Source organism: Parasteatoda tepidariorum, chromosome 4 (genome assembly GCF_982258835.1).
Source record: "Parasteatoda tepidariorum strain Cologne lab strain chromosome 4, Ptep-v5.0, whole genome shotgun sequence".
Classification (NCBI taxonomy): Eukaryota; Metazoa; Arthropoda; class Arachnida; order Araneae; family Theridiidae; genus Parasteatoda; species Parasteatoda tepidariorum.
In genome coordinates this window covers 54,659,401-54,672,401 of record NC_141758.1, presented here as the reverse complement: position 1 = coordinate 54,672,401, position 13,001 = coordinate 54,659,401, and the positions used below count along the sequence as shown (strand labels likewise).

The 13,001-nt window shown below is 29.1% G+C and overlaps 1 protein-coding gene across 14 annotated transcripts in view; it reads right to left on the bottom strand.

Annotated features, from left to right (window-relative positions):
• LOC107442885 (coiled-coil domain-containing protein AGAP005037) overlaps nt 1–13,001 on the bottom strand; it is a 330,755-nt gene that overhangs the window by 123,541 nt on the left and 194,213 nt on the right. For 3 of the 14 annotated variants that reach the window (XM_071182315.2, XM_071182313.2, XM_071182314.2), the window contains exon 1: nt 3,696–3,982. The exons of the other annotated variants lie outside the window; for them this stretch is intronic. In XM_071182315.2, coding sequence (XP_071038416.2) covers nt 3,696–3,969 — 274 coding nt within the window. In that variant the 5' untranslated portion in view covers nt 3,970–3,982. Of the gene's footprint in view, nt 1–3,695; nt 3,983–13,001 lie in introns of those variants that run through there. 14 annotated transcript variants of the gene reach the window in all.

Genomic DNA, 13,001 nt, shown 5'->3' with positions numbered 1-13,001 from the left:
TCTTTGATGATAAAATACTATGTCTTTGATGATAATATATTATGTCTTTGTGCTAGAACATTGTATTCATTGTCGAGCGAGCAGCGAGCCATGGTTCACGGCGTGAACCACATAGGATTGCGTAGCAATTCTCGGGGGTTGGCGAGCGTCAGCGAGCAGGGGGCGGAGCCTCCTAGTAATCTATATTATATAAAACGCTAATACGTATGTATCAATAAAACCAATGATATTCCTTTTCTCGCGTTGGCATCAGTTTTCATTTTTAATTGATAGGCTTCGGCGCGCAGTGAGCATCATATGTCTAATCTATATTATATAAATCGTTAATACGTATTAATTGATAGGCTTCGGCGCGCATGAGCACGTAGTGAGCTTCGTATGTCTAATCGGGTGAATTCTCACCGAATTATCAAAAAAATTCTCACAAAATTATCTTCATCGAAGCCGATGCTTCACATCCGGCGTTCAGTACTATTTCATATTGTTTTACAACACATGGTTTTAGCCCTCTGGTGGGAAAGACTTTAAAAAAAAAACTAACAACAGTTACTTTTCTCAACAACTGAAATTTAGAATAGTGTGACTAAGAAAAATATGTGAACTGTTTGCAATTTCAAATTAATATTGAAATGCACAGGTTTAGAATTTTCTACAGTGAAAAGTTTTCGGAACTTCAGTGTTCAAAAAAGTATACAAAAGTTAGACGTTAAGAACGTATCCAATGAGCGAGCAAAGCGCCGAAATGAACTGCGAAAGCAGTTCCGGGGGTTGGCGAGCGGCAGCGAGCAGGGGGCGAAGCCTCCTAGTATATAACTATTTTATAATACTTAAAAGCATATTTTACTTCATATTAGATGCACTAAAAAGCACACACGATGGATTGATGTTAAATTGATTGCATTCTTAAATGACATTACTTGTTTCACATTTTTCAAAAACTATAATAAAAACTAATTAAAAAACTTGAAATGGTAACTAGAAAGATGAAAAAAATGTACATATAATCACTGTTGCTAATTTTTTGTAAAGGGGCGAAGAAATTTGCTTGATTTTCAAATTAAGTGATCCAAAAAAAAAAAAGCAGCAATAACGTATTAATTAGTTTCTAACATCATCAAGGAAAACGAGGTAATTATTTAAAAATATTTTATTTTCAAAATTTTCCATTTTGATATGCTTTAAAAAAATTAAGAGTTGCTGAACTATTGATATATTAGTATAAAAATAAGTTTTATAATATAGAACAGTGACAAATGAGTGACTTGTCACTCATGTGTCACTTCTGATCAGTTATAACACATGAGTGAAACTGTTAATTCTTTTCACTTGTTGTGTAATGTATTATTACAGTTATAGGTCATTAACTTTAATTTTAAATTCTAAGACCTAGAATAATGCGGAAATTTTAAGTAAGCAACTAATAGGAAAATACAATACAATAATGAAACTAAATTTAATTTTATTGGATAAGTTCTAACACTAACTATAGTCTGCTGGTTAAGTGCAGCTACTTGGAGGGTATCTACATCACTGTAAGAAATTCCGCTATAAAGTAACGGCACATTCTCTGTGAAATCCATTGTTACAGTAAAATATTATATCACAATTTTTACAGTTGTATTTATTTAATTAGAGTGATTGAGTGATTTTACGGTAATTATTACTGTAAAAATTACGGTTTATCAGATTGTTTCCTCCGTAACATATTTTGATTAAAATGGATTTTCCGGTAAAATATACCGTCTTCCTGAGTGTCTGTACTCTTTATCGTATTTTGATCCTGAATTTTTTAAAGTGTAAAAAAATCACTAACAGCGCATTTGCAAGGACTAAGTATCAATCAGAAAGGGTGTGCCTGTTAAAATTATAATTATATTATCAAATCTTAGCAAAATAGTCGGCTCCGTAGGACGAAACATTTTGTTAATATATTTTTTAAAGAAATTTGATCGGCACCTTGACTTTACGGTGGTTAAATCGTCGTCTCACATAAGTATGTTGCTAGAAAAATTTAAGGAAATTTATGACAATTTCTGAAATCTTTGGAAATTTTTTCGCAACTCCAAGCCAAAATTCTTCTCAGTACTAAAAAGAATTTTCAACTACGAATCATCAAATAAATTGGTAAGTATACTCTCTATGATTTTAATGGTAACTGAGTACTGTAGTCCACTTTAATTCCGAATGGTTTCACAATCTATGTCAGTTCTTTAGCAAAAAAATTTGAATGGAAATATTTCTCCTATTATTTTCAAGATACTGAAGATGTTCATTTATCACTTATAGCTACTCATCTTTCTGATGGTCATGTCATCATTTTGACTTAAAAATTTACTTGTTGTGACAAGCATTTCTAAGGAACTCTTTCCCTTCATGTTTCTCCATATGTTATTATTTTTTTTTTTTTTTACTTTCATAAAATCTTATATTTTTGATTTGAATATGGATGTGTTGTAACTTATATCTTTAAGCAACGCAACTTCCCTCTTGTGTTGCAATTTTTCCAAATGAAATGTATGTTTCTATTGTAACGTATCAAGCTATATAAATATCAGTTCTGTTTTTAAAAAAAAAAACTTTTATTCACAAACAACGTGAACAGTAACAAATATGAAGTACCCGTAACGGGATAGTTATAATTTTGTAAAACAAACTAGAAAATTCCATAACGGCTTATAATAAAACTCAAATTCCAAAACAAAGTTTAAAAAACCCAACAACTCTGTTGTTCAAAAAACTGTCCGGTGCTTCTAATTTTATCGTCTGCTTTTATTTTTTTATTATCTCTTTATGTGTTTGGTTTATTTTATTCATGCTTTTGCTAGCCCGTTATTTTTGAATATTTTTACTTTTATTCATGCTTTTGCTAGCCAATTATTTTTTTAAATATTTCTGGACTTTACACTATTATAAATAAAAATGAGCCAAATCGTTTTTTTTCGTTGTTTTTATTGTCTCATGATTGAGGATGCGACCCACAGTTTAAGAAACTCTGATATAGAATATTATTAGGAAAATTACAGAATTGAAAGAAAAATGTAGATTAATACAGTATGAGTAATGAATTTCGAAAAAAAAGTAGATTTTATAACAGTGAAAGTGAAAGCAATATTATCATGGTTACTTAATTTAGTGAGTGAACAGAAAGCACAGACTTTATTTCTATTCGTTTGAGGCGAAAGATGAACGTAGCATTATAGGTAGATTTAAGGGCTTACAATTTCAAGGGCAAACTAAATTGACTTCTGAAATAGTTTCGTTGTATTCCTTTTTATTCATATATATTAATCAACTTTAGACAAAGTATATGGAAAATGTAGTGCTAAGAGAATTCCCAATATATTTACTTAAATCCACTTACAAGGGTTAATTTGAACTAATATGAAGATAAATATGGTTATATTTGTGTGTATAGACTAACATCTTATAACATTGATTTTTCATTTGGATCTATATAATGACCTGTTTTCTATCAATAAATGATAATACTTTACACTAGTTTCATTTAATAACTAATATACATTAATTTAATGAATTAAATTTATTTTTTTCATAATAACATGATAGACTTGATTGATTTTTATGTTTTAACCACGAAATGGAATATAAAATTTTATAATGTAAAGTAGTAATGGAATTAAAACTAAAAAAAAAAAAGAAAGAAAACATTACAGCAGGTTAAGTGTGTTTCTTACTTTTGCCTTTAGGATTTTCTTGTCCAAATTTCATGTAGTACATATAACGGTAGATCATTCTCCATGGCGGCGGGCCATGATGGTGGCTCGCCCCTTCTAAAAAAAATTCCACCGGACCTCCAACACACCCCGGACTCGGTTCTTTCACCCACGGACATTCATGATCCGGATCGGAAGGGCCGGGTGGAAAATTCCGCCCTCGCGCGCTGCGGTCCGGCTGCGGAGACGCGATTCCATTGAGAAAAGGGGGGAAAGAAGTTAGTTTCACTGCCATCTGGTTGCAAGAAACGGAACGAAATTCGATCGTCTGAATTCTACACCGGAAGTGAAAGATTGAGTGAAGGTATGAAACACGTGACTAAATAGAAATATAGCATCGGAATGGCAAGAAACGTAGACGTCAACGAAATCGAATATCTATAATTAAATTGTTCAAAGGAACAATCGCGGTTTGAAGACAGACATTTGCATATCTTCTATATTGGTATTTTTAATTAAAATGTCGAACCTTTCATTAGTGCAAAAGATCTATGCCAGGTTTTATGGAGTTGTTAATTAACGTTGGAACAACTCTGTTATATAAGAATTTTGAAATTTAACTAAGATTAGTGTGGTGATGACAAAAATGCTCAACTTGTGATAAATAAGATCAAAGTAAGGTTCTTAAATGAATTAAATACTTGAAAGCTCTTTTTTTTTTAAAAGAGAAAAAGAAACTGTAAAATATGGTAAGACTTAACAGAATATGAAATATTTATTCTGGGGGATTACAAAATATTACACAGGAAACCAAGGATACACTAATTATTAAAAATGAAAAGAAATACAGATTATGTTCGATAAAAACGCTTATTTCGAAATTTTTAATGCAAATATTACATTCAAAAATAAAAATTCTTGAAATTAGTTTATTATCGCTAAAAAGGAAAAACTTAAGCAAAAATGTAGGCAATTGTAGTTTACTTATTTTTATAGAGAGGTTGAAAACCCCCCAAAAAATATTTACATAATATTTAAAGAACTCCCTGTATGCTGTTGTAGAAAACTGTTTTCCAGTACCTCTATAGCAGTGGTTACCAACTAGCGGCCTGCGGGCCACATCCGGCTCGCGAAGCCACTCTTTGTAGCCCGCGAACTAAACTATATTAGTTGTCATTTTTTGCGGACAATTTTCGTAAAAAATCTATGGGTTTAAAGTACTTTTCTTCGTTAAAAAAAAGCCTAATTTCATCTTTTCTGTGAAATTTAACATACCAACGGTGCAAAAAATTCAAGTAAAAATCTATTTCTTATTTTAATCTGTATTTTAATACTTTTGTTTTGTACAACTTGATAAAAATCTGACAGTAATATTTAATGTTACCTCAAGCATAAAAGAGTCCTTAATAAAATATTGATAAAGTTGCGGCCAGCCATTTGACTGGTGTTTTTAATTGCGGCCCCCGGCCTCACGTAAGTTTGAAAACCCCTGCTCTATAGTTTGCCATAGAATCCAAGATATACTTAATACAATACGGGTACCCAGCACGTTCAAAACATACGGTTCAAAGTCGTACCTTATACTAGTTATGCAATCCAAGGAATATTTTTTAATTGAAATTTTTATTAAAAACTTACATTATGTAATAAAAAAAGTATTTTTTTAATTAAAAAAACTTATTGCTTTTTAAAATAAATTTGGATAAGGAACGGTCTTGAATTGATGTTATTTAAAGGAGGAGAGGACCTCATGAAATTGAGACAGTTAATGACAAGGTGGAGGGAGGGGTAAAAAGAAGTGTACCACCTCACATTTTGTTTAAAATAAAAAATTTCAAGTAAGCACACGAAGAAAAAAAATCTAGTAAAATCACCATACTGTATAGTGATGACACTTTTCCCATAAAAAATGAGAAAAAAAAACATTTATTTTGTACTATAACACTATTCATATTTACACCATTCATTTTGTTACTTTTCTGTTCATATGTTGCTGGAAAGTTAAGTTTTTAAAATTATAGTTCATTTTACCACATATTTAGTAAAAAATACAAGACTGAATAGTTTTTATGCAATGTTCTAAGGTATCAAGCTAAAACTACCAAATTTATATATTTACCAAATGTTATCACCTATTACAAAATCATTTTTTATTGTTAATTTCACCAAAGGTTTTTGATGCTTCCATAAAGTCAGTAACCCGGTAAATTTTACCACGTTTTGATAGTTTTGTCTATCTTATTTTTCAGGGAGGATTGCAAATTTTATATTATTTATTTTATATTTTGTTTGCATATTTTTTGACCAAAATAAGTGCACATCTGATATTACATTCATTAGGCTCACAAATGTCCTAAAAAAACTTAATTAACGTTTAAAAAAAACTAGAAATATGATTTTTATCACGAATAACGTTGAGATATATTATGGACGACTCTGAAACGAATGAGTAATTAGAAAGTTTTTATGCCTACACTACAATAAATACATAAATGAAATATAGGAAAGCATTAATAATCTACATATCTCTATTTTACAACGTCTTACTTCTAACGTCAACGTCTTATTTTTTTTTAAAAAAAAAAGGATAGAAAAACAATCTAATCTACATTTGAGAAGCGCAGGTGACGCTTGATCTTGGCGACACCATATTTTCGTTGCACGTATAAAATAAGAAAATGTTCCAAATTCTACAAACATCTACAATAGTTTCCTATACAATCTTAATAAGTTAAAAATCATTAAACTTTTGGCCAAAACTAAAATAAAAAAATAAAATTAAAAAATAATAATAATTGTAATATTTTTACTTAAGATTTAGTAAGATTATTGAGATTAAGATTATTGGAATTCAGAAGCTCACTGGCAAAACAAGTATGACCAAATTTACCAGAAAATGGTAAAATTTATCATGTTTCTGGCTCTTAGGGAGCACCTAAAAGAACGGTAATTTTTACTGAAGCTCTTTGCTAAGAACTTTTGGTTAAATTAACAATAAAATATGGTTATAGTACCATATTTCGGTATATAACTGATTGGTAAATATGGTAAAATTTGGAAACTTCATCATGATTCTCTAAAGCATGGCATAAAAATTATTTATTTCGCTACATTCACTTCACAGTTTTGTATATTTTACTACATATGTGGAATAAGAACTATGATTTTGGAATACAGAATTTCCAGTAAACTGTTACCATACGAACGGAGAAACTATAATTGGAATTGTTTAAGCACAGTATATTGGTTTTTCTATCAATATTTTTTTTTAAAAAACCGGAAATGTCACTGCTATACAAGTCCGTAATTTTATCAAAATAATTTTCCGCACATATTTAAAATGAAATATGCGTTTCAAATTTTTAGCGTTTTGTTATTTTATTTTTGTTATTCTGTTTATTTATTTTGAGAAGGAGTTATAATTTTTGTGTTGCAATTCTTTACCGAATGAAACATTCTCTTGTTCCTATGACGCAAATAAGATAAACTGAGGGTGAAATATGCCATACATATTAAAAATTAAATAATTTAAATTCAACATTACATGTTCAAGAACTATTATTAAGCCCGATTTCTGTCGGTTAAAAGTTTCTTCCTCTACACTAAATATGTAAAAGGTGTCTCATAATGATCGCCTTTTATATCCTTGTCAAAAATAAGTCAAATCAATATTCAATCAAACCACTACCCTGGAAGGCGGAACTGAAGATAACAAAGCTTGTTTGATTACCAGAGGATAAAGATAAGTTGAAAGAAGATTTTTAGAAAAAACTGGAAGTTCCATTTGCTTCGGCTGGATCAGTAGAGATTCGTCATATTTGCTAGAATTATTTTTCACCAGATTTAGTTTCCTCCCGCCTTAATATCAATTTAAGCCTTCCAACGCTTAGACTTTTTTTACTTTACTTTTGGCAAGGATTCCACAAATACATAAGGTAAGTTGTTTTCAGAGCACCGTGTATATGGGTGATTCTAACGAAATATGACAATTCACTGTCCTTTGCTCCAAGATCTAATACCATAATATTAAAAGAATTTTTTTAAAAAAAAAATTAATAAATAGCATTGCTATTAACATTTTAAAATGACTTTGCACTAGCATTGACTGCTTTGCATAGTTATAAAATTTAATTGAACTTCAAAATTTCATGTTTCTGGCATGTCACAAGCAATGTTTCCAATAATAACTAGCGTCTAAACTTCCCATAAATTTTTCAATATCTAATTTTTTTCATCTCAACGGGTGTAAGCATTTTTAGAATATACGCAGAGGGTATTATTTACAAAAACTTCGTTTAAAATAATTTTTTCTGTCAATAATTTGTTTGTCCCAAGAAAATCTGTCATTTCCTTGGCTACTTTTATATAGTGTTAAGTAATAGATAGAACCAGCTATCCATATCTTACCTTAATAGATTGATTAGATACCCTCCTATATGAACATTTCTAGTTGCATGAATAAAGAACCAATTTTCTAGTTCAAAATCAATTGCAAAAAATTTTTCAAGATGAGTAGGTTTTAGTGTTGTCATTTTCCTGGCTTCTTGAAATCATTAATAACATAAACTACATAGATTTATCTGAGTTATTTTAAGAAATCCTGTCGTTTTCTGCAGAATATAAACGTCTTAGGCCAAAATATTAAATTACAGTAAAGTTATATGCTATAAAATGGCGAATTTGTCATTATCCTGGCTGTCATTTTCCTGGCTTATGAATGCCAGGACATTGAAGTGTTACCAGAACTTTTTTTAACTGCTGATACTGTAAGAAGGGAAAGCAAATATTATCCTAATACCAAGTTTATGTATGATTGTAATATGCTAGGATGTAATCAAAGTTATTTATTTATTTAATGGTTGATTATTATACACAATTTCATATCAGCAACAACAAAAAATTTGATTCTTTCTACAGTGGATAAAAAGAATTAATTTAAGCAATTTATGGTCCATCTAACATAAAGGCTTAAGTTGAGTTACTTACTATTAACTTAAAATGACTGTTTTTTAAACTTCTAAGCTAATAATATGTCATTTTCCCGGCATTTAAGATTTGGTGAATTTCTATTTTATTTCTTTTCTCGAGCAAATGTCAATATACTACACTGCTGTCCGTAAGATATTAATAAGTGTAACTAAAGAAGTATACCAAAAAAGTTTCAGATTATTTTGGACTTTAAATTTTAAGAAATTTCTCGGTCCGAATTGTTCATGTTTAAAAAGAATACTCCTTATATGAGTAAAAAATAGTTAAAAGACGATCTACTGAATTTGGAAAAATCAGCATTGGAGTGTATGAGTAGATAAAATAAAAAAGTAAACATAAAAATTAACCTTATTTTTAAGTAAATTCAGATTTTAGCGAAAAGGTGAATTTCTTTAAAAATCTTGGCATGCAATGTGAGCTTAATTACATTATATTTGTACTGTTATATATATATATATATATATATATATATATATATATATATATATATATATATATTATAATGTAATAACCATAAAAGAATAAATGTTGATCAAAAAATATTAAAATCTAAAAAATAAAAAAATATCTTCTGTTGCAACTTTTATGTAAAATAAACAGTTTTTTTAAACTTAATTAAGTACAATTTATCATTGCCAATTACAATGTTTTTCTCCTTCGAATTAAAAACATTTAAATCTTGAATATACAAGAAATTGTGTCTTAGCTTTTTTAAGCTAAATTTTAATTTTAATAATATTGAAATTTACGCTTCAATGTTGTAAATCCACTACATGGATAAACAAAACATCCACGGAAATTAAAATGTCAAATACAAGATTGAAGTGCAACATTAATCATTTACCGTATTTTCATATTTTCTTAATTCTAAAATTTAACATTGTTTTAAGTTATTATATAAATTATCTAAAAATAAATAAAGTCGAATTATATTTGTTTTTATTTTTAGCAGAGAAATATTTAACATCTGAGCTTTTCACTTGAATATATTAACGAGTACTTTTCATTAACTTAATACGCTGGCATCCATTTTGAAAGATTTATTCTTTGTTATGATTATTATACCATCCTAATTATTATTATACCATGTTATACTTTCCTAAGGAGTTTTCTAGGTAAGATAAATCATTTTCTAGGCACTAGCTTTCTTTAAGTTAAATTTAAATTACAAGTTTTCAGAAATTTACACTTGAATGTTGTAAATTCACTCGATGGATGAACAAAACATTCATGGTGATAAATATAAAATATATGATTGAACAACAAAATCAACCATTTCCCGAGTTTTTATATTAGTCATAATTCTAAAATTTAATATTATTTTGAGTTATTCTCTACATTATCTAAAACACAGTCGAATTATGTTTGTTCTTATTTTTTGCAGAGAAATATTTAACATCTTAACTTTTAACTTAAATGAATTGAAAGGTACTTTTCCTATAAATTAACTTAATACGCTGGCATCTATTTTGAATGAATTATTCTTTATTATAATTACTATACCATCAATATTATACCTAATTATTATTATACTATGTTATACCTTCCTGATGAGTTGTGATTTGTCCCAAGAGGGCAAATAATTTTTTAGCCACTAGCCTTCTTTAAGTTAAATTTTAATAACACATTTACAGAAATTTACACTTGAATATTCTAAATCCACTAGATGAATGAACAAATCATCCACGGTGATAAAGTATCAAATATATAAATGAACAACAACATTAACCATATATTAGTCATAATTCTAAAGATTCACATTAAAGTTATTCTATATTTATCTAAATAAATAAAGTAGAATTATGATCGCATTTTTTACTAGAAATGTATTTTACTTTTGAACTTTTCATTTATGCCAACTTTATACGCCGGCATCCATTTTAAATGAGTTATTCTTTGTTATTAAAACTATACTTTCAATATTATAGTCAATACTTTTATATAGTCTATTACTTTATAGTCTATTACTTTCAATATACAAACTTTATTATAATTATACCATGTTATATCTTTCTTAAGAGAATTTTCTAGACATGAGGGAGCAAATTTAAATATATAACATTCCGTCCGTGATTCTTGCAGTTAAAGCACGTTAATTACTACTCCATGAACTCATTTCACTTTGAGTAAATAACTCTTTGGATAATCCTCCGAAATTTGCTATCCAAATAGATTCATTTAGGTCATTACCAGATCTAATTGTATAACCCATTTTAATTAATTCAAACGCCGCATAACTTTAAACATTTTCTCATTAGTCACGTCCGTAGTTTACGAAAGCAGTTTCAAATGTTTAGGAGAGTAACTCAAGCAGAAAATTGTTAAAAACTTAACTATAATCAAACTTTCATGTGAAACTTTCAAATGTTGTAATTTGAACTCCAGACAACTTAAATGATATTACAATGCTTAGAAAGAGCAAGAACGTTGAAATTTTTTTAAAGAAGCGTTTTAGTTTGCTCTTGGACTTTACTTCGAAACATACATTAATTACCTAAAACCATTCTATTCATAGAAGAACACGTTTTCTTTTCATGAGTGTTTTTTTCTTTTTATGAGTGTAGGATATACCGGGCAAATGTATGCCGGGCAGTGGTTTAACTAGACCTAGTATATATTTCGGACATTTACCAAAGGTCTAGTCATACTAGGTCTGGTTAAGTGCCACTGCCCGGTGTATCCTACACTGATGTTTTTTTAAGGTTCAGTGCCACTGCCCGGTATGCATTTTCCCGGTATACCCTACACTGATATTTTTTTAAGGTCAAGTGCCATTGCCCGGTATATATTTGCCCGATACTCGAAACACTGATGTTTCTTCTAATCTATCGTCAGTAAGTATTAAAATATCGAATAAATGTAATTATATCCACGAATGAATTAATATCAAATCGGGTGTAATAAATATTTCGGACATTCACCAAGACGATGTGATTGCCAACATTCGCCGGCGAAAGTCAACAACCACCAATTTCGGCCATTCACAGTAACATGCACATCATTTACATAATAACCTCATCAGGACGTTTATTTCATACTTTACCTAAATAGCATTTGGCATTCTATAGAATGCCTATGCATTATATATGTTACGGTTAATGTATATAATGCAGTTATTTCATAGAATACCTAGTTATTCCATGAAATAACTGATCGTATCCGTTAAAGTGTGTAATGTGCTATTAATTTGACACTTTAACTAGTTATTCTATGAAATAACTAGGTATTCTATAAATTAACTAATGAGAGATAGTTAAAGTGTAAAATAAACAATTTATCTAAAATGAAATAACTAGGTATTCTATAAATAAACTAATGATAGACAATTAAAATGAAAAAGAAGCAATTTATTTAATATATGCAGCGTATAAATGGTATTTATGGAAACGCACCATAAAATCATTTCTCACAACAAGGACTACAAAAAGACACTTGGAATTACAAAGAACATTATTTCTAAAACACAAACATTTTTTGCTGACACACTGGGTTTTACACGAACATTTTTTAAATCCCTGACCAGTACCTAAACTTTGAGCTGTAGCAACCGACCGGAGCGATATTTCTACATCCGGTACTTCTTCGACTTTAATTAATTTTTGTTCGCAGACACTGAACTGGGATCGGGAATATAATTGTTTTATGCGGCCGTTTCTTGAGCCCAAGTGGAAAAATCCTTCTTTGGTTATTTTTATCATGATAGCCAAAATAGATAAAGGCAGTAGGGGTGGAAGGTAAATGTATTTGCCATGCGAGATATATGATATAGATATTTTACACTTTAACGGGCTGCAGATCGTTATTCAATGAAATAACTAGTTAAACCATGAAATACAAGAGAGTTTTACACTTTAACTGACACGATCAGTTATTTCATGGAATAACTAGGTATTCTATAAAATAACGGATTTCATACTTTAACGGTAACATATACAATGCCTAGGGAAAGTATGTAATACTTCGCATATTTCATACTTTGCCTAAAAACGTCAGACATTATATACAATGCCTAGGTGTTCTATATAATGTCAGCGTTTCATACTTTGTTGGTAACATACATATTAAAAGCACATATTGCGTAAAAAGCAAATAGCATATAAAATATGTAAGATTAATACGTAGATTTATTACGTCGAAAATGTTGATACAAAAAATTAAATTAATGAATGCTAGAAAAAAATACCTTTTTTCTGTAGTAATGCTTTTTTGTGGGTATATTACGAAAACAGGATAAATTTTCATAATAAAAAAGTATTAAACGAAGTTGAAAATATTAATAACAAGAATTAGAAATAAAAAATTGACGAGAATTAGATACAAAAAAAATTGACATAAGAA